This window comes from Mustela lutreola, chromosome 9 (genome assembly GCF_030435805.1).
Source record: "Mustela lutreola isolate mMusLut2 chromosome 9, mMusLut2.pri, whole genome shotgun sequence".
NCBI lineage: Eukaryota > Metazoa > Chordata > Mammalia > Carnivora > Mustelidae > Mustela > Mustela lutreola.
Genome location: NC_081298.1, coordinates 139,901,644 through 139,920,523, shown reverse-complemented (window position 1 = coordinate 139,920,523; position 18,880 = coordinate 139,901,644). Strand labels below are relative to the sequence as shown.

General features: G+C 52.0%; 1 protein-coding gene across 5 annotated transcripts in view; it reads left to right on the top strand.

The window, feature by feature from the left end:
- ASAP2 (ArfGAP with SH3 domain, ankyrin repeat and PH domain 2) overlaps positions 1-18,880 on the top strand; it is a 162,940-nt gene that overhangs the window by 121,070 nt on the left and 22,990 nt on the right. For all 5 annotated transcript variants that reach the window (XM_059132685.1, XM_059132686.1, XM_059132689.1 and 2 more), the window contains 4 exons: positions 3,285-3,333; positions 3,416-3,582; positions 5,713-5,846; positions 13,774-13,868. In XM_059132685.1, coding sequence (XP_058988668.1) covers positions 3,285-3,333; positions 3,416-3,582; positions 5,713-5,846; positions 13,774-13,868 — 445 coding nt within the window. The remainder of the gene's footprint in view (positions 1-3,284; positions 3,334-3,415; positions 3,583-5,712; positions 5,847-13,773; positions 13,869-18,880) is intronic.

Genomic DNA, 18,880 nt, shown 5'->3' with positions numbered 1-18,880 from the left:
AGGTTGCTCCTGGGGTTACCTGCCTCCAGAGAGTAATCGAGTTGTGTGTGAAGGGAGAGAACTTGATGCCATAAGCTGATGTCGGCAAGTGACTGGGGACCACTTGGAGGCTTTTGGCCGATTCTTCTTCTGAAGCAGTGCCTCATGGTAAGCAGCGTGTCGCCCTTCAAGACCTCAGGGGCACTGAGTAGTTAACGGAGCGTGCCCGAGCTGCACGCACACGGGGAGGCAGAGGCGAACACTTCCCTCCACTTGCCCTGGTCCGTCCAGTGGCCCTGAGGGCCCCCTCCCCTAGTCCGCCACCACAACGAGATACGTTTATTCCACTCTCGCAAACAGCCCCAGAGCACTCCCAGCCTACACGTTTTTAACTACTGCTCAGGCCCTGAGGAGGGTCAGTAGATGGTAAGTGTGCCTCACTCGCTACCAAGCATGAATTATCGCATTCCTTGGACATGTGGGAAGGCGGGCCTGTGTAAATCTGGTTTCGTGTGAACGCTCCGGTGAGCCAGCATTTGCAAAGATCCCATCGGTATTTTGCTCTACTACCTAATGCATAATAAACGTCTTTGGGCAAGGGCTTCCTACCTCTAACGTGCAGAAGGGCTTCCTGATTGGGTTTGAGGTGCTTTTGTAAATTTGCCAGAGTCTGTTGTCTTTCTTTGAAAAAAAGCTCTTGTTTCTTCTTCCCACTGTCCTTCAGTGGGTAGAGTGAATCCCAATCCCACGAATTTTTCATCCTAGTTTTCAAAAGGTGTTACTCTCCTGGGAGTAGCTGTGGCGAAAATGCTTTGTCGCTGTGCTGCGTGGGTTTGGTTGTCACAGAGAAGCCTGAAAGCTGGCCAGGAGTCCTCCAGGGAGACACTGCCAAGTGGTGAAGACAATTTCTTGAACGTCCGGAGAAGTTTGGGGCTCAGGGTCATGTCATGACTCGGGAAATGAGGCTGTCACCCTCTCTGTTCCTCCCCTGCCTGCTGGCCAGGCTAGTAGGACATGTAACACAAAGATGTGTTTGAGCTCTTGAGATGTTTGGGTGGTTGGGGAAATAAAAGTCCAGCGGCACGTTGGGCAATGAGGAAGATATTTTAGCTGTGGTCTCTCGGGCCCCCAGAGTCCCCCTCCCCCAGGGATGCCATCCCGAAATGACCCGGAAGAGTAAGGGACTGACAGCTGGGTTCAGTTGGTTCCCTGCAGGGCCCTCCGTCACCGTGCTTTCCCCCAGCAGGCATTCCCCACTCGGAGCCAGCTCTGACTGGGCCTGGGCTCCTCAAGGAGGGTGCTTCTGGGGCAAGGCTGGCCCATCAGGAGCTTGTCCAGCTCTGTTGCCCTCAGATTGACCCCCCCTGCTTTGCAAATTCAAGTCCTGTGCCAGTCTTCAGTCACGCAGTCACGCTTGGCAGGATGGAAGGTGCAGGAGAATTTTTAGGTGACCTAGGTCAGCGCCTTGAATAGGACGGGCCCACTGGGAGCCGGTGTCTTTCCAGGTCCACGCACTGGGTCTGTGGCCGGTTGGAGCCCGAGCCTCAGGGAAAGAGGCAACCCTTCCTGGCCCCCAGCTACCATCTCCTCTTGCCTTTTCTTCTCTCAGAGTTGAAGCTGCTGGAAACTGGTCTTGAGTTCAGGAGCATCTCGAGAGTGTCTGTAGGAGGGAGTTCTCACTTGGGAGTTTTCACAGGCCATTCCCTCGCTCCTCACTGGTCAGAATATAGCATTGGTCAGAGGAAATGGGCTGCCTCCCTGGCCGCCTTGACTCTCCTCCTTGAGCTGTGCCCTTCTGGTGGGGAGACAACTCAGTGAGAGGACACGGCCCCTGGCCCTACCCGCCACCAGCACAGCTTTCCAAGAACTCTTAGACCCACTCAGCGTGAGGTGTGGCTCTGCCCCTCCGGGTCCCACCTCTGGATGAGGCCGTTCCCATCAGGGCAGGAGGTGGGAGTGGAGGGACCTTGCTCCCTCTTTCCAGCATTGGCACTTCTACCTGCCTCAGCCTCTAACATCCGAATCCTGAAATTCAGTTCATTTTTCTGAACTCGAATCTGTTAAGTCCGGTCCCTCTCCCTTAGTGCCAGAAAAGGGTGGAACTGGGTGGGAAGAAGCGAATCGGACCATCAGTCAAAAAACCCTGGTCCTCCGCTGCTGGCTGCGTTCGTCTTTGCCGCTTTCCCTCCATGGGCCTCGGTGACCCTCCAGCCAGCTTGCCCGAGCCGCGCTCGGAGCCAGCCTGCTCCCAGGGCTGTGAAGACCACCGCTGGAAGACTGACTGAGCTCCTTCAGAGGGGCCCGGAGGGTTCTGTGTGTCCCCAGGAACAGTTGCTGCTCTGCTCTCTGGAGAAGTTGGGTCTCCTCTCTTTTTTCATTCTGTTTGATTTTAAATTTAATTTTCCTTTTTGTCTTGGACTGACCTCCCAGCCTCCCATGGCTTGTCTAGTAGTGCACAATTCGTGTTACCAGCTATGGTTACCTCGTGGAAACCCGGAAATTAACATCGCAGATGCTGTTCACGAGGGTTCTCATTGGCCTTTCCACGGTGCTCTGGGACTCCCTGAGGGTCCCGCCGTCCGTTTTCACCTCCTCTTTGTACAGGCTGAAGCAGTGTCAGAGCCTGCTCTGGCCTTCCATAATCTTGGTACTTGTTTTGAAGAAGGTTGATGGGTTTTTTGGTCAAATGTCCCTCAACGTGGGTTTCCCTGATGCTTGCCCAGAGTTGGACTGAGTTTCTGCCTTTTTGGCAGGAATAGCACATCCCATGCCCCTTGTCTTTGCTCCGTGCACCGGGGTCAGCAGTCTGGCCCGGCCGTGTAGACACGGCTGTGTTTGCACACGGCTGTGTGTGTGAGCTGAAGATCTCGTGTCCCGTTTTTGCTGGGCCGTTCCTCCTGCTGCTGGGCCCTGTAACACAGCCTCCTTCAGCCTGCTGGAACTTTCTAAGAAGGCCAGAAAACTTCTCAGATACTCAGGCGGGAAGGCTTTTATTATTCAAAGGGCTGTAACAGTTACTTCCGAAGGGGCTGCTTCGTAGCAGGCTTTTGAAAAGCTGTTGATGGTTTCCATCCTTGAATAGCTATAGTTTGGGGGAACTGAAGTGGAGGGTGGGGCAGACTTGTGAATTGGGATGACAAAGCCATGATCCCCGAGAGCAAGGGCAAGCAAGGCATGGAAGGACTCGAGGGAGGCCTCACCGGGAGCTGCTGTTACTCCTGAGGTTAATTATAAACCGCTTCCTCTGGGAGTTGTGTGCAGATTACCGTGCGGCTCACAACTGACCAACTCCTCTTGCCGCGCAGATGACCGGACGTACCACTTCCAAGCAGAGGACGAGCAAGAGTGTCAAATGTAAGTTCCTTGGAGGTGGGCCTTGGGGCCGGGACCTCATAGTCCTTGGGGATTTAACACAGCATCTCTATTACTTTTCTAGATGGATGTCTGTGCTTCAGAACAGCAAAGAAGAAGCTTTAAACAATGCATTTAAGGGGGATGACAATACCGGGGAAAATAACATCGTCCAGGAACTGACAAAGGAGATCATCTCCGAAGTGCAGAGGATGACGGGCAATGGCGTGTGTTGCGACTGTGGGGCCCCAGGTGACACCCGTCCTCCTCCTCCCCCCAGCTCTGGGGTAGTCACATGCCATTCTGATTCACAGGGCGCGTGGCTGCGTGCTGGGCTGTGTGCAGACGGTGGAGGGGAGTGTGGGAAGACACCTGCTCCGGCCCCGCCAAGCAGGGCCGCGCAAAGATGGCCCGATGGCGCTGAAAAGATTTAAACCTTTTTGAGAAATGAAAACGGAAGCCCAGAAGGCGGGTGAAACCAAGGTCATCCGCTCATTGTATTGGCTGCGCGGCCATGTCGGGGCGGCTTTTCCTGGGATTTACTCCCCCCTCTCTTTGTGCTACTTTGTGGAACTTGTGCAGCAGCTTTGAGCCTCTGTCTCGTCTGTGGCTCCGGGAGAGCCACTTTGTTTTTTGGGTCTGGGTTTTCCTGTATGGAAGACGACGGAACCAGTGTGGAGTGTCTTCGGGTCCTTTGCAGGTGCCACGTCCTGTGAAATGAGATGTTTCTTTCTGCATTGCGATGAAGCCTCTCTGGGGCTTCATTTTTTTAACTGACATAGAGCATCCTCATAGATTTTAATAGCTAGCTTTGTAAAAGCTTACGGAGTGGATTTCTTCTGATTAAGACGGAATGGTGCTGGGAGGTCAGGGAGCTTTGGAATAGCTGTTTCTGGACAGTTACAAAATGAGAAAGATCATGGAACGGTCAGTTACCTTTTCATTCATCGCATTCTATGAAAGTTCTTACAAAAAAATGAACACAACAAAAATAGAGCGGGCAGTTGAGAATTGCCGGGAGGTTCTGTTGCCCCGAAAGCCATATATCTCGGGGTAGTTTGAGGAACTCCCTCAGGGTCAGAGACCCAGTAAAAATTACGTTTTGGCAAGAGATGAGGCCAAGAGTGGTAAGTAGTGAATCGTGCTTTTTCTTAAGAAAAAATGAGGACGGTGCTGCACTTGGACATTGAAAACGCTCCCATAAACAAGTCAAAGCTTTGTGCATTTCTCTTTGCAAATGCTGAGACAAGACAGCTGACATGAAACTCCATATAAAGCAGTCGAAACGCACTCCTACCTGCGGAGAGGGTGTACAGCCGATAGAGTAGGAGGGAAAACACAGATGCCCAGGAGTATTTCCTAATGGATACAATGTTTTATAACTTGAACATTTACAAACAGTACTTGACAATAATCTGGTGACCCAGGTTATGCTGTTTCCCTGCTGTGAGTTTCTAAGGGCAGCAGGCCGTTTCAAAGAGAATGGTACTTTCAGGTTCTGATGATGTGCTCGAGTAGGTTTTATTTTGAATGCCCCATTTGCAATCTAGCTTTCATCTGTCGAGCACATCTTGAGTGTCTGCCGTGTAGCCAGCGCTTAGTAGGATGCCTCAGTGGGTACGTAGCTGCTCCAAGAAGCACAGTGACCAGAGGCCAGCATGGCCTTGGGCCTCAGGACAGGTGGGGCTGCGGTCTGGTCCCGCACACCCTCTAGCAAGGCTTTTCTTGTCGAACCCTCTGAAGACACCTGTCCTGGTCACCCGCTGGTGCTTTTGTACTTGCTAAATGAGTTCTGTCAGTATCTGTAATTTCTGAAGCTCTTGCGATCAGAACTCCTCCTGCTGCCCCCAGTATGCTGAGCACGGAGTATAGCATCAGCACGTAGTAGGTGTTCTCCATCATTACTGTTAGAATTTTGCGAAGAGACAAATTTTAAATCTGTTCCCCATCCAGCCCTAGACTGTGGTGTTTTTTTAAATTTCCCCTTTGCTAGTCTGACAGAGGTTGGCGATGGGCGTGGTTGGTGTTCAGGAGAGCCCTCAAAGGCCTGTGCCCCATAGAGGGCGCTGTGTGCCGTGTGTTCTTCTACCTGACAGCTGTCACCTGGAAGTTCTTAATGAATGGAAGGGTGGACAAGGTGGGCGCAGAATGAGTACAGAAATGAAGGGATGGGAAGAAGAGGGAGAGCAGACATGTGCACATGTGAGCATTGTGTGTGAATCAGTGCTAGTGCAGAGTGAATGGCGACTGAGAGCTCCCTCTGGGTCGAGGATTGACTAGCTCATGCCCCAAACTCCACATGCAGTAACTCTACAGGAAAAATGTCGTGACCCTGGGCTGCTGCTTACTGCAAGTTCCAATTTTCCCTGTTCTCTTTGGCAGATCCTACATGGCTTTCCACCAATCTGGGCATCCTGACCTGCATTGAGTGTTCTGGAATCCACCGGGAGCTCGGGGTTCACTATTCCCGGATGCAGTCCCTCACGTTAGATGTCTTAGGAACATCTGAGCTGCTGGTAATTCTCAAATCCTTGATTTTGAAATGGAAATGAGTGAGCTGAAAGCTGAGTTTTTATTTTGGTTTCTTGAAATTCCACTGCACTTGATGGTAGCTGATTTTTGCCAGATGGGTTTGGGCAGTTAGAACCTTCTCGGCTACTGGGAGCTGAGGGCACTTGTTGTTGTAAAACTTGGTTCTTAATTGAATCAAGTGAAGTGAAACGAAGGCTGAGACAGTTGTAAGATCGTGGACTGGGGTGGTGGCGGCGTCTCGCTCACCCCCTTCCCCGTTCCGGAACCGCACACAGGACGGGAGCCCAGAGACAGTCAGGGACGCGTTCCCTTGGAGCCCCCCACAGATTCCTGCCAAGTCTGTGGTCATCCCTCGGCTCAAGCCTCCAGTGCTCTTCCTCGGCCCCTTACTGTCGCCCTTTGCGGGAGATGCTGGTCCCTGCTTTTCCTGCCTTCGCTTCTAAGGAAGGTTTTCATTCTCGGTTCGGGGACGCACGCAAGCCGTGCAGTGCGACGTACGTCGGTACTGGGAGGCTGAAGCACTTTCTGTCACGTAATGTCTAGAGTTTTGAGACTGGCTGTGCTAAGGAAAAGGCACATCACATGAGGTGTTTGAGGCCACCTAAATGGAGCTTCTGTGAACTGTTTTCAGAGTCTGTAATTGCTGGTTGGAAGCAGTGTTGGAACTCTTGGTGTAGCTGGGCTTTGGACGGTGAACGTTAGGTGGTTACAGATCGCTGTTGATTGTAATGAAAAGAGCCGTAGTCTTGACAGGAAATCAATTACTGTGGTCAGTATACCTCTCAAGGGGCCGTATGTTTTATTGATGACTACTCTGGAACCAGCGTGTCTGAACTTAGAAGCCATTTTGAACTGTCTTGTCAAATCCTTGCAGTCTTTCCAGAGGATTCCTTGATGGTCTTGAAAGACAAAGTTGGGAGAAACGACTGTGAATTCTGGTCTCCGGGTTAGTGACGTTGTTGATGACTTCAAGGTTAGGACTAAGCTGGACTTGGCAAGACTCCAGCGGTGTATCCTAGGTTCCACGGTGGGGTTATTGTTAAGGTCATGGTGCGCTCCACCTACGTTTTACAGCCACGTGTGTCCAAGGGCTGGTATCCTGGGCAGCTGATGGTGGCATAGGTTTGAGATTCCCATGATATGTTTTCAGAGAAACACAAATTCTCTGGTCACCTCCAGCAGCGGCATTGCTGGTTTTCTCAAAACAGTGGGAATAAGAGTTGCTTATTTCGTATGAGGCCCTTCACAGAGCAATCGTTATATATTAGCTCATTTGCCCTTCATGACAGCCCAGTGACCTTGGTATTTATCCCCACTTTACAAGGGCAGGATTGAGGCTTAGAATGTTGCAATGTGCCCAAGGTTATATAGTTATTGAAGTGTAAGATCGGGGGCGGGACCCTTTCATCTGATCCCAAAGCTCACACTTAACCTCTGAGCAGCCCGAAACATTAAATGGCCTTTGCAGAGGCAAGTCTTGGCACGTGGTAAGCGTCGCTGCCATCCCTCCTGTCCCTGCCCCCATCCCTGTGCCCAGCCAGTGTTGAACCGCCAATCCTCCCACGTGGCCTTTTTGTCAAATCTGTGCCGTCATCAGTAACCAGCATGAGTTACCGGCTCTCTGTGGGGGAGAAGGGCTCGGTGACGCACCCCTATGGGGAGTCCCCCTCATACGCCGTGGTCCTCAGTGACTTCAGAAACAGGGCAGTAAAATGTTTCAGTGATGAGTTTTGACTGTACTTTGTTTTTAATATAATTTATGTCACGGTGAGTTTATATGATATAATTTTACTGATGGCTCTTGTGAGCCAGTGGGCGCCTGACCCCAGCACATCTATTACATCTGCTTAACTGTGTCCCAGAATCGAAGCTGAGACTCTTGGCCACTAAACAGGAAAAGGCCAAGAAAGGTGGAAGAGAAGACGTTCACATCTCCGTGAAACGATGAGGTGGCTTGATGCCGGGTTTGAATCCGGTTTCTCTCTCCCAGGGCCTCTGTCTACATGTGCTCACAGGAGTTTAACATTTGGGTAGCTGTCAACCCTGCTGGGGAGCCGTCAGACAGAGCCTGCTTATGTAGTATCTGCATGAGTTTCCAGAACCTGACCTCTGCTGTAGTTCCAGACCCTCCCTCGTGGTTACAGAAAAACAGAGGGGTCGGGGCACCTGGGTGGCTCAGTCAGTTAAGCACCTGCCTTGGGCTCAGGCCACGGTCCCAGGGTTCCAGGATCGAGCCCCGCATTGGGCTTCTTGCTCAGCAGGGAGTCTGCTTCTCCTTCTGCCTCTGTCTCTCCCCATGCTTGTGCTCGCTCTCTCTGTGTTAAAAAAAAAAAAAAAAAGAAAAGAAAAACAGAGGGAAAAGGGCCCCGAATCTTGTGAGGTTCTCTCCCACCCTCTGCTTGCCCCTCACCTCTGTCCGTGTGGTCATGTGGCTGCTCACAGAAGTTGGGCTTCTCCCCAGCCCTACCCACTGTGTGCCAGGATGGTGGGCCCGACATCCTGTCCCGAACCTTTACCGCTCGGCTGGTAAGTCAGGCGCTGCATGGACAGTGTGTGTCAGGGGTTAGGCTTCATTTATAAAACATGAGTTCAAGCCCTTCTAAAGATTTTATTTACGGGGGCACCTGGGTGTCTCAGTGGGTTAAAGCCTCTGCCTTCCGGCCCAGGTCATGATCCCAGGGTCCTGGGATTGAGCCCCACATCTGGCTCTCTGCTCAGCAGGGAGCCTGCTTCCCCCTCTCTCTCTCTGCCTGCCTCTCTGCCTACTTGTGATCTCTGTCTGTCAAATAAATAAATAAAATCTTTAAAAAAAAAGATTTTATTTACATATTTTTAAAAGCTTTATTTTAGAGAGAGAGAGGGTACGTGCTTAAATGGGCAGAAGGGCAGAGGGAGAGGGAGAGAATCTCAAGCAGCTTCCAACACAGAGCCCAGGACCCTGACTGAGATCACGACCTCCCACATCATGAGTCGGACACTTAACCGACGGAGCCACCAGGCGCCCGTATGAGTCCAAACCTTTTAAAAGCACACAAGTTCTGTTCTGCGTAGATGGTCGAATGCTTGCACAGAGGATGTCCTGAAGGCTTGACACATAGATGTCTCTGTGTGTGTATTTAGAATTACGTCTGGCACATTGTAAGAACCGTGAAGGATGAGCTCTCCTTATTCTCCAAGATGCCTTTAAATCCTGTTGGAAGAGCGATCCACGTGTCCTAGTGTGTAAATCCACAGGGAGATTAAGCTCTGCTGTCTGCTGCACGTATGAACCTTCAGGGGGCACAGAGCCATGACCCCGGCCCTTTGGTTGAGTTGTTCGTCCTGGTGTCTGTCCTTGTGCAGCAAATGTTGATCAAACTGCTCCACACCCTTTTAAGAGGGTGACCTGGAAAGTAACTTTCCAGCGGCTTCACGGGAGCGTCCTGGGCAACATTGCTCTAGAGGCTCAGTGAGTCTCTGTCCTCCAGGTGAATCAGCCCTAGAGCCCACGGCCCAGGGTGGCAGGCTGTGACGAGCCGGGACTTTCGTTCTCTGGCTGGCACGGTGCTCCGAGACAGACGGTCACCACGTAGAACGTCGCTCCTGTCCTCCCATGTGGCCTCACCATGTTCTTCATGATAAAAACCTTTCTGCTTAATTCTATAAATTATTTTCTGGTCTTAGGTTTGCACATGGTTCCCTTGGATGGAATGCTGTGGCAATTTCACCATTTCTTTTTTTATTATTTTGGGTTCGAAGCATGCTTGATTTCCATATTAACTGAGTGGGTTTCAGCAGCATCCGTGAAGGTGGCTGCTTAGCCGTCATCTTTCCTCCTCTCCACCTGCTTTTGGAATCACGGCTTACTCAGCACAGAGAAGCTGGGTCCCTGAGGGTACTCATTAGTTCCGGGAGGCCATGTCATTGGAGCTGGTACTCGAGCATGCCAAACTGCTTAGTATCCTTAGATTTTAAAGCAAATCTGCTTTCGAAATCCTCCTGGTAAACATAGATTTTTGGGGAAGGTGAATTTCCTCCCTAACATAGGTCATCATTTCAGGGTTGATTTTCTGTTCATATGTAGAACGGCGTCACTAGTGCTAAGGTCCTTGTATCATACGATCCATTTGACATCCTACATGAACTTAAGAAAGGAAAATTTGATATTATGAAATTGAATTGGGGTCAGTAATTTTAAAATCTTTTCCGTCAAGTTGAAGGTCAGGGTCGGGAAGCTCGGGGGCACATATTGGTGACTGAGAAGCCTGTGTTCCCTGACTTCCTCCTGCCTCCCTTCTCAAGAGGCTGTTAACAAGCTGTGCAGTGTGAAGTAGGGTCAGCCGACAGCCGGCGTGAAGGAGCGCGCGTGGAGGGGAGGCGTGTGGGGACCGACATTCATCTGGGACTGAATGAAGGCCACTCCAGGAAAGCAGAGGCTGCGAGGCCTTGGTACCAGCTCCCACGTACTGAGCATCTCGGGCTCAGGCCTGTCCTCGGTGCTTTGTGCACACTGTGTCTAACCTAAGCAAGGACCCGGTCTTACAAGATAGGGCTGGAGAGGTGAGGCCAGGATTTACGCTCTGGACCCCGGACCCCAGAACCTGTGTTCTTTTTTCTTTTTAAATTACATCTCTTGACCTTTTTTTAGCCACAAACTCTGTTAGAAAGAAATCAAGGGGTGCCTGACTGGCTCAGTTGGAACAGCTAACAACTCCTGATCTCGGGGTCTTGAGTTCGAGTCCTGTATTGTTAGAGATTACTCAAAAGAAAAAAGTAAACTTGGGGAAAAAAATACCCAAAACTGAACACCAGCACACACGTGTGTGTATGTGTGTGTGTGTATAATAGTTTATAATTAGTATTACTGAGAAGAATATTATATACTTTGTAAAATATGTCAAAAATAGGATATCTAAAGCCTTGGGTGAAAACACAATTTTTTTTAATGAAAACATAATTTCCAACATTCCCCAGAGTATCTTTTTTGTGCTCCCTCTTTCGGACATCAAAATCGTGAGCTCACAGCATTTCTTAGCTCTGCCTGCGGGGTCCAGTGCCCGCACTTCCCGGGGCCTTCACCCACGGCGCAGGAACGGCCTGCCGTGCTCCCTGGCCTTCCACACTGCTGGGATGTGCGCCGCCCAGAAAACAACACCCCGTTTCCCTGCGTGGATCTGGAAGCAGCTGAGAGATGAAAACTCCGCTTTGTTACTGGGAGAAGCCAGATGCGTTGACAAGCCCCACATGCGTGGTAACAGCTCTAGGTAACAGCTCTAGGCTCCGGCAGGAGGAGCCCCCGGCCCCCAGTGTGGCATCCTGTGAGCACAGGGGGGCTGGGGTCCCTCCCGGGAAGTCCTTGCCCTCATTTGCCCGCCCCTCCCCTTGCCAGGCAGGGAGGGGGCGGGGGCGGAAGAAGAGGGAAGGTCTCCTCCCTCCACCTGGAAACAGGAAACCGGAGTCTTGCCCATCCTCACCCCAACTCCAAGCGCAATTTCTGGTAACACGTAAGGCCTCTTTCTGGCTCCGTGGACCCTGCACAGTAGGGGCTGCAGATCTCTGGGAATGTGGGACCCCTGGTCCCCGGGAGAGGCACACAGGGTCCCCGCAAGGCCAGCGGGCTAAAGCGGCATCTGGACCGGGGAGCCGCCCTGCTGATGAGCGTCTGCCATCTCCGTGCTCGTAGTGCTCCGCCCAGGCCACTTTCCCGCCCTCGATGCGTGCATCTCTCTGCCGGCGTCCCTCTCGCTAGACTGAGCTCTCGCCACGCAGGCTCGCATCTCATGCTCGGCGCCCCGCACACCCGAGGACTCAGTGGGCGTTTGCGGATCGAGAGGTCTGACGTTTGCTTCGCCAAGTGACGTGGCACTCCAGACGCCCCAGACCCTTCTAGATCTGAGCTGGCCCCGTGTCTGCCTGGGACAGATCCCTTCAGCCTCAGGGTCCTCTGGGAGTGGAGGGTGTGCGTGGTGGGGGCTGCTTCCCACCAGCCTTGCTGCTTCCTTGGCTGCTGCCCACGTGGCCCGCAGGGACCCCAGTTTCTTGACATGACGCTGCAGCCTCCATGTGCAGATGCTTTGCTTTTGCTGGGGGTCCTGAAGGCGTTCTCTGCAGCCTGAGATACTTGCTGGAACTTGGCAGAACCGTAAGGCGGCACATTTCTCTGCATTGGAAGAGTGTGACGCACGGATGTGGTGGCTCCCTGGACCAGCTGTCCCCCGGTAAACCAGCCAAGTCCAAGCAGAAGGGAAGCAGCTTTCCAAGTCCCGGGGAGTTCTCCTCCTCACAGCCCCTCCCATCTGCTTACCGCGGACTCCCAGGCATGTGGGCCCCCCGCGCATGGAGGGGCACCGTGGCTTTTCTCTCCTTTCCCTTCTGAAAAGGACAATGCTCGGCGAGGGGACGGTGTCCATGTTAGGTTGAAAGACGGGGTCGTGAGAGCATAGCTGGGTCTAAACAGCAGTCTGATCCTGAGGGTCAGTCCTGGATCTGTCACTGACAGTCCAGGAAATCCTTTGCAGGCGTTGACTCCGTGGTACATCAGTTCTGTCACCTGACATGGTTGCCCGTCAGCCTCGTTCTTGGGGAAACGGCAGCGAGGCCCTGGGGTTTTGTCACCTGACGATGGCTTGAGACCCCCAGGCCAGGACTGGGGACCCAGGTGGGATCAGTTAGTGCTTGGTGCTCCAGGCCATCTAGAATGCTTTGTTCACTTACCAGGATGGTAAAATTAGGACGGTTCCTCACAAAGTTAAACCTGACACATGTCCCCAGTCCTTCAGCGTCCCTCGTAATCCCATCTCGCTGTGTCGTGTTACCTGCCACCGGAAAGTTCCGCCTCCTCTGACTCCGATCCCTTCGGCCGCTCCTTCAGTCCGCTCCCTATGGAGAGAGAAGGGGCTGCTCTAGCAGGAATCTCCCAGAACCTCCCTGGTTACTCTGTGTCCACGTCCCTCCTCAAGAGCAGAAGCAGAGGCCCCTGCTCCCTTTAACCCACAGAAGTTAAAATCGCTCTGCTCTCGAAGCCCGGTGCTCGGGGCTCCCCCTCAGTTTTGTTTCATTAAACACGGAAGCAGCTCGTCTCTGTCAGGTGCTGCTGGACTGGGTGCCGGGATACGATGATTAAACCCCGGCCTTTCAGGACCCTGGTCACTCAGAGTCCGTGCATCCAGTCAGGAGATGCCAGCCGCCGTCCTTGTCGCTGGTCTAAGACAGGCCGTGACATTTGTCTTCCCATCTGCTGCGTGGAGCACAGCGCTGAGTGTTCAATGAGGGTTAACTGAAATGTTCTCATTTAATTTCTGACAAATCAGAAGGTTGATTGTTGGAACAAATTGTTGATTGTTATATTTGGAACAAATGCATTTTTAGTGCTTCTGTTTACAGAATGTTTTCACCTAAATTGTTCCAATTTATTATTACAACCCAGCAAGGTAGGTGTCATTCCATTTTCCTGATGAAAAATTGAAACTTGGAACTGACTTGCATGTGGTCACAAAACCAGAAAATCGAACTGTTATTTAAGCCCGAGTCTTGGCTTCCTGGCCCCACACGCTCTCCACTGTCAGAGCCCTTCCTTGCTAGCCTAAATAGGTCTTACTAGATCCATTTCACTTGGTTAGTGAGGTTTTTGTGGGGTGGATAAGGATGGAAACTCAGATTGGACCAAGTTACTGCTGCTTCCTGCCCATCTAGGTGCTCTTTCCAGGGGATATTTTACGAGAACATTCCTCTGTAACAGACACGTCTTACTTCTTATTGCTGGTTTTATGAGTACCTTTGGGGTGTGAGTTTTGTCCGTCTTTATTAACGGCAAACCACTTTATTGCTGTATTTCTTAGTAGCCATTAAATCAGTCATCAGATGCGTGCGTAGTGTGTAACGGTTGAATGGATTAATACTTGAGTACCCTGAAATAGACTTCTGTTTTTGCAGCTTGCCAAGAATATTGGGAATGCAGGCTTTAACGAGATTATGGAGTGTTGCCTTCCAGCTGAGGACTCCGTCAAACCCAACCCGGGCAGCGACATGTAAGTATGAAACTGGCTGTTCTCATTTTCTGAGCAAAGACTGGCTTGTACTTGAGCCTGAGAGACAGGAGACTAACAAGCCTGGGGTATCCCAGTGGTTGCTTCTTTAAGGAATAAATCAGCCTGCCTGTTTTTTTGTAAGTCACCTTCTTGGGTGTCCAAATAAAATTTGGGTGTGACTGGCTTTTTGAGGAAGAAGCCACAGGCAGGCAACTTTGGCCGATGCTGTATGTCTGAGGATGAACAGCAAGCCGGTCACCCCCTCGCCTTCTGCCTCGGAAGTTCTCTCTCCTCTCTGCATAAATTCTCAGCGACTGGGAGGCTTGTTGTCATAGAGACATGACTACACATCACTTTCTTTCTCAGGGTCCTTGCAAATGTGGAGTGTTTTCTTCAACAGGAGTGTTTTTGGTTTTGCTTTACTGTTGACACAAAACCCAGCCGAGAAGCTTTGATGCCTCACCCTCCATCCCGTGGCCCCGATGAGGCAGAGCTGATAACAGGAGATTTTCCTGCCAGTCTTAGCAAACAGCATAATCACCCAGATCATACTGGTCTTTAAGAGTGAGAAGTGGAGGGGCACCTGGGTGGCTCAGTGGGTTGAGCCTCTGCCTTTGGTTCAGGTCATGATCTCAGGGTCCTGGGATCGAGCCCCGCGTTGGGCTCTCTGCTCAGTGGAGAGCCTGCTAACCCCCTCTCTTTCTCTGCCTCTCTGCCTACTTGTGAATAAATAAAATCTTTAAAAAAAAAAAAAAAAAGTGAGAAGTGGAGGGAGGAGCAGCAGGTCAGGGCAGCGGCTGTCCTGTTGGCTCTGGGCGCCGGGGGTGAGGTTGCGGGTCTGTTGCGATGCAGAGTGGGGGCAGACGGAAGGGAGGGAGGTGTCCCCAGGGCAGTAAAGTGCCTTCCAGTGGTGAGCCTGGATCCAGGTGTTCCAGCAGGAGAGGAGGATATAAGAAAAATGTTATAAGGAAGAGTAGGAAAATTCATTTACAGAGACAGCATCGCCTTTGGAAGATGCTTGAGAGGGCATGGATGGCACACGTGCTTCTACGGGACGTGAGCGAGGACAGTGACCTGTGCTTGAAGAGCTGCCGCACCGGGAGGCTGCGCGCAGGCCCATTCCAAAAGCTGAGAACTTGGGTGTTTGTAACCCATTCGTTGCGACGAGCCCTTGGGAAGCTGAGGTTGTAGGATCTGACTTCTTTCGCACTGAGGTGAGGTAACTTAGTGCAGTTAGACAGCCTCGACCTCTAAGGGCGCGAACCCCGCCCCAACTGTCGCTATCCCGTATCTGAGCCCAGCACTCAGTGGGTGTGGGGTTAGAGTCAGTTCACACTGTCCTACAGCTGCTGTTTGTGCCGTAGCATTTCTGTGAGGTTGATTCCAGGCACGAGGTCGCTTTCCTCTCTGGATGAAGAGCTGAGCTGGAAATCTGTTTTCTCACCCAGACCTGGAGACGTAGCCGCTCCCCTATGGCGGGACCTGGGCAGGATTGCAGGCTTCTCGAAGCCTCTCCTTTAACCAGAGCAGGAGACCACGCCCCCTGCTCCCGGAGCCATTGGGATGCTCATCGGTGCGGGTGAGGCCACACCAGCCCTTCGGTGCTGTTGGCAGCCTGTTTGCTGGCCGTGGGTGGGCGGTGGAGGCACTGTGAGTGCTGCACGCTGATCCCGCAGACCCCGGAAACTGAGGGTCCTCACAGTTCGGGTTTCCCCAGAGTTACTCAGAGCCGAGCCAGCTCTTCCCGGCATAGCTCGAAGACCGAGCTTAGTAAAGGACGCTCCAGGGTCCAGGATGGCACGTTTAGTCTGCCCGATACCTGCGCTCAGAGAAAAGGCACCGGCCTCCAATAGTGATTGGCTGTGAACAAAGTGTATGATAAGTAAAGTAGTTTCCTCCAAGTACCTGGGGTGCCAAGTGGGCAGTTTGTTTATTCTGGGGCTAGATGTTTCTAAAAAGTGAACACTATCTGCTTCAAATCCTTCCGTATAAGCGTTCTGCTGCATTGAGACACCCCCCCAACCGTGACACTAATGTAAGGGAAGTGTAGCCCTCCCCCTCTTTTTTCCCTCCAAAATGAGGGCGGATGGCCAGTGTGATGGCAAAATGCCTCCTGCTTTCCTAACTGCTCAGGTGGAATTGAGTGCCGGGCTCTCTGCTGGGCATTTGGCTCATCTGGGGCGCCTGGGTGGTTCAGTGGGTTAAGCCTCTGCCTTCAGCTCACATCATGATCTCAGGGTCCTAGGATCGAGCCCTACATCAGGCTCTCTGCTCAGCGGGGAGCCTGCTTCCCCCCCACCCTCCGCCTGCCTCTGTGCCTACTTATGATCTGTGTCTGTCAAATAAATAAATAAAATCTTAAAAGAAATAAAAAAAAATAAAACCTTTCATCCCACTTCTTACCATACTGAGGAATTGGTACCTAGTTCTCTGAGAAATTGCATCTTCCAGGCTTTTGTATTTCCCGCCCCAGCGTGTTGCTTGTGGGGGTTCAGTGCACACTTAATGAATGGCCGAGTCAAAGCTGAAGTCCCAGCTCTGTGGTTACTTAAACAGGCTGGCATTCACTTGCACGTGAGAAGGCGTGTGCCACTGCTGGCTTTATCTCAGGAGAACACGCCATCTGCAGATAAATCTGTTAAAAGGGAAGCCAGAGACCCTCTAGTGGCCTGTGAATCCCCAGATTTTGGATTGGGGGGTATGCCAAGAGAGAGAGGGGTTGAAAGGGGGAAGCAGGCGGGTTAGTGTCTGCTTACAGAGGCCGTGCTGCTCCTCCTGTGTGACTCGGGACCCTGACACAGGCCCGTCCTTCAGAAGGACGAGAAACCTCTCCTGAACATGGGCCAAAAGTGTTGTTATTCTAAGTTCACTGCTTTTCTCCAAAAGTCGAAGCCTTTCCAAAAAGCAAGAGGCTGGGAGGGATCAGTGCTGTCGGAGGGAACTTCCCTCACAAAGCTGTGGAGTGCGGTGGTGCATAAAGCAGGTCTGTGCCCGGGCTTGGGGAAGAATGACCTTCAGGGGACACAGAGCTCTGGACAGATGAATAACGCATTAAAAAAAATAAGTAAAGGGGCCAGTATCTCTCTAGCTCCTTCCCAGGGAGGCGGGAGAGGTCACCGTGGTGATGGTCCCGCAAGGATTATTGAAACTCCCTAAACCTTGACGGCCATCTAGACTAACCGCTCATCATGAGACCGGTAGAGTTTGAATCACTATCAGATATGGCCTGTCGTCAGGCTCAGGAGGTCACTGAGCCGTTCCCTGCGTGCCACACTGTGCTAGAAGGCCCCCTCGGCAACTTGCCTGCTATGTGAGGAAACAGAATCTCATGTCCCTCCGTAGACTTCAGTTGACTTCGCTGTAAGGTGGAGACAGAGTTCATAGCCCTGGTTCGAGGACCAACAGGACTACATGTGTCAGCTCGACCTATAAGCCCATAGCGGTGCACGTCTGGGAGGTGACACACATAAGTTAGCACAGTACTCACAGTCTGCGTTTCACAAACACCTTAGATCAGGTCGTCCGCAGTGGGGAGTGACGCCCCAGCTACCCTCTCGGACCCTGAAGGGGACCTGCTCGCTCCTGGCCCTGGGTGCTCACCTGAGGGGCTTGGTGACTGGTTGGGACAGCAGAGGCAGTTGGCACAGCCCTGGTGGCAGGATGGTGACGGGTTGGGAGCTGAGAAGAGCTGCCCCAGTTCCACTTGGCACTACAAGCCTGCTCATTCCACGCTGGTGTTTCTAGAATGCTGTGCTCCATGCCTAAATGTGCTCTCTCACCTGACCTGCAGCAGCCCTGTGAGCGTGTGTTGTCACAGAAAGGGCTTTGCACCTTTGTGACCTTGATGGAGGCGACAGAGCCCATCTGAGCAGCCATCCAGCCGCGAGCCTGGGCTGTGCCATCTCTTAGAGCCGACGCAGAAGGCCCTGGCTTTCTCTTCAGCGCCCCCGCCCAACTTTCTGAAACTTCAGGGCACTTCACTTTCCAGAAAAAGTAGTTCCTAGAAAGGAGCCCAGGACCTTGATCCTGTCATGCCATTTTCCCTGTATCTCTGTGCATCTGTTGGCTAAAGTTAGGTTTTTGTAGTGTTGATGGAATTTAGTTTTCACTGACATGATTTTTTCTTTTTCTTTTTTTATTATTTTTTTAAAATTATTTTTATTAACGTGTAATGTATTATTTGCCCCAGGGGTACAGGTCTGTGAATCATCAGTCTTACACAGTTCACAGCACTCACCATAGCACATACCTCCCCAACATCCATCACCCAGCCACCCTGTCCTGACATGCTTTTTGCTAACAGATTTATTGAAGTACAGTTCATATGCGTTCAGTTCAGCTGTTTAAATGTCAGTTCAGTACTGTTCAGCGTGTTCACAGAGTGTGCCTGCATCTCGGCGATTTTATTTAAAGATTTTGTTTACTTGAGAGAGAGAGCACGAGTAGGGCGTGGGGCAGGGGGAGAAGCGCCCACTGAGCAGGGAGCCTGACGCAGGACTGGATCCCAGGACCCTGAGATCATGACCTGAGCTGAAGGCAGACGCTTCACGGACAGAGCCACCCAGGCATCCCATCACCACGATTTTAGAACATTTTCGTCCGCCTGAAACCAGACCCCTGCACCTGTTAACCAGCAACAGCCCCCCTCGCCCCCCACCCCAGGCCCTGCTAAGCCGCCTTCTGACTCCAGAGACTTGCCTCTTCCCTGCATCCGGTGGACACGGCGTCATACAGCGTGTGGCCTTGTGGGGCTCCTCTGACTCCGAGTAGTGTTTTCAGGGCTCAGCCTCGTCGCGGCCCGCCGGGACTCTGTCCCCTGCACAGCTGTGTGGAGAGACTGCATTTTGTCTGTCCGTTCATCAGCTGGTACGTTTCCGGATTGCTTCCTGACCTTCTCGCCCAGTGGCCTCAAGGAAGTTAGCATCATTCACAAATCCTCTCCACGCCTTTTATTGTTCTGCTGTTACTCCTTAAGGTCCTTGTAGTAAAGTGCGGAGACCTGACCAGGAGCT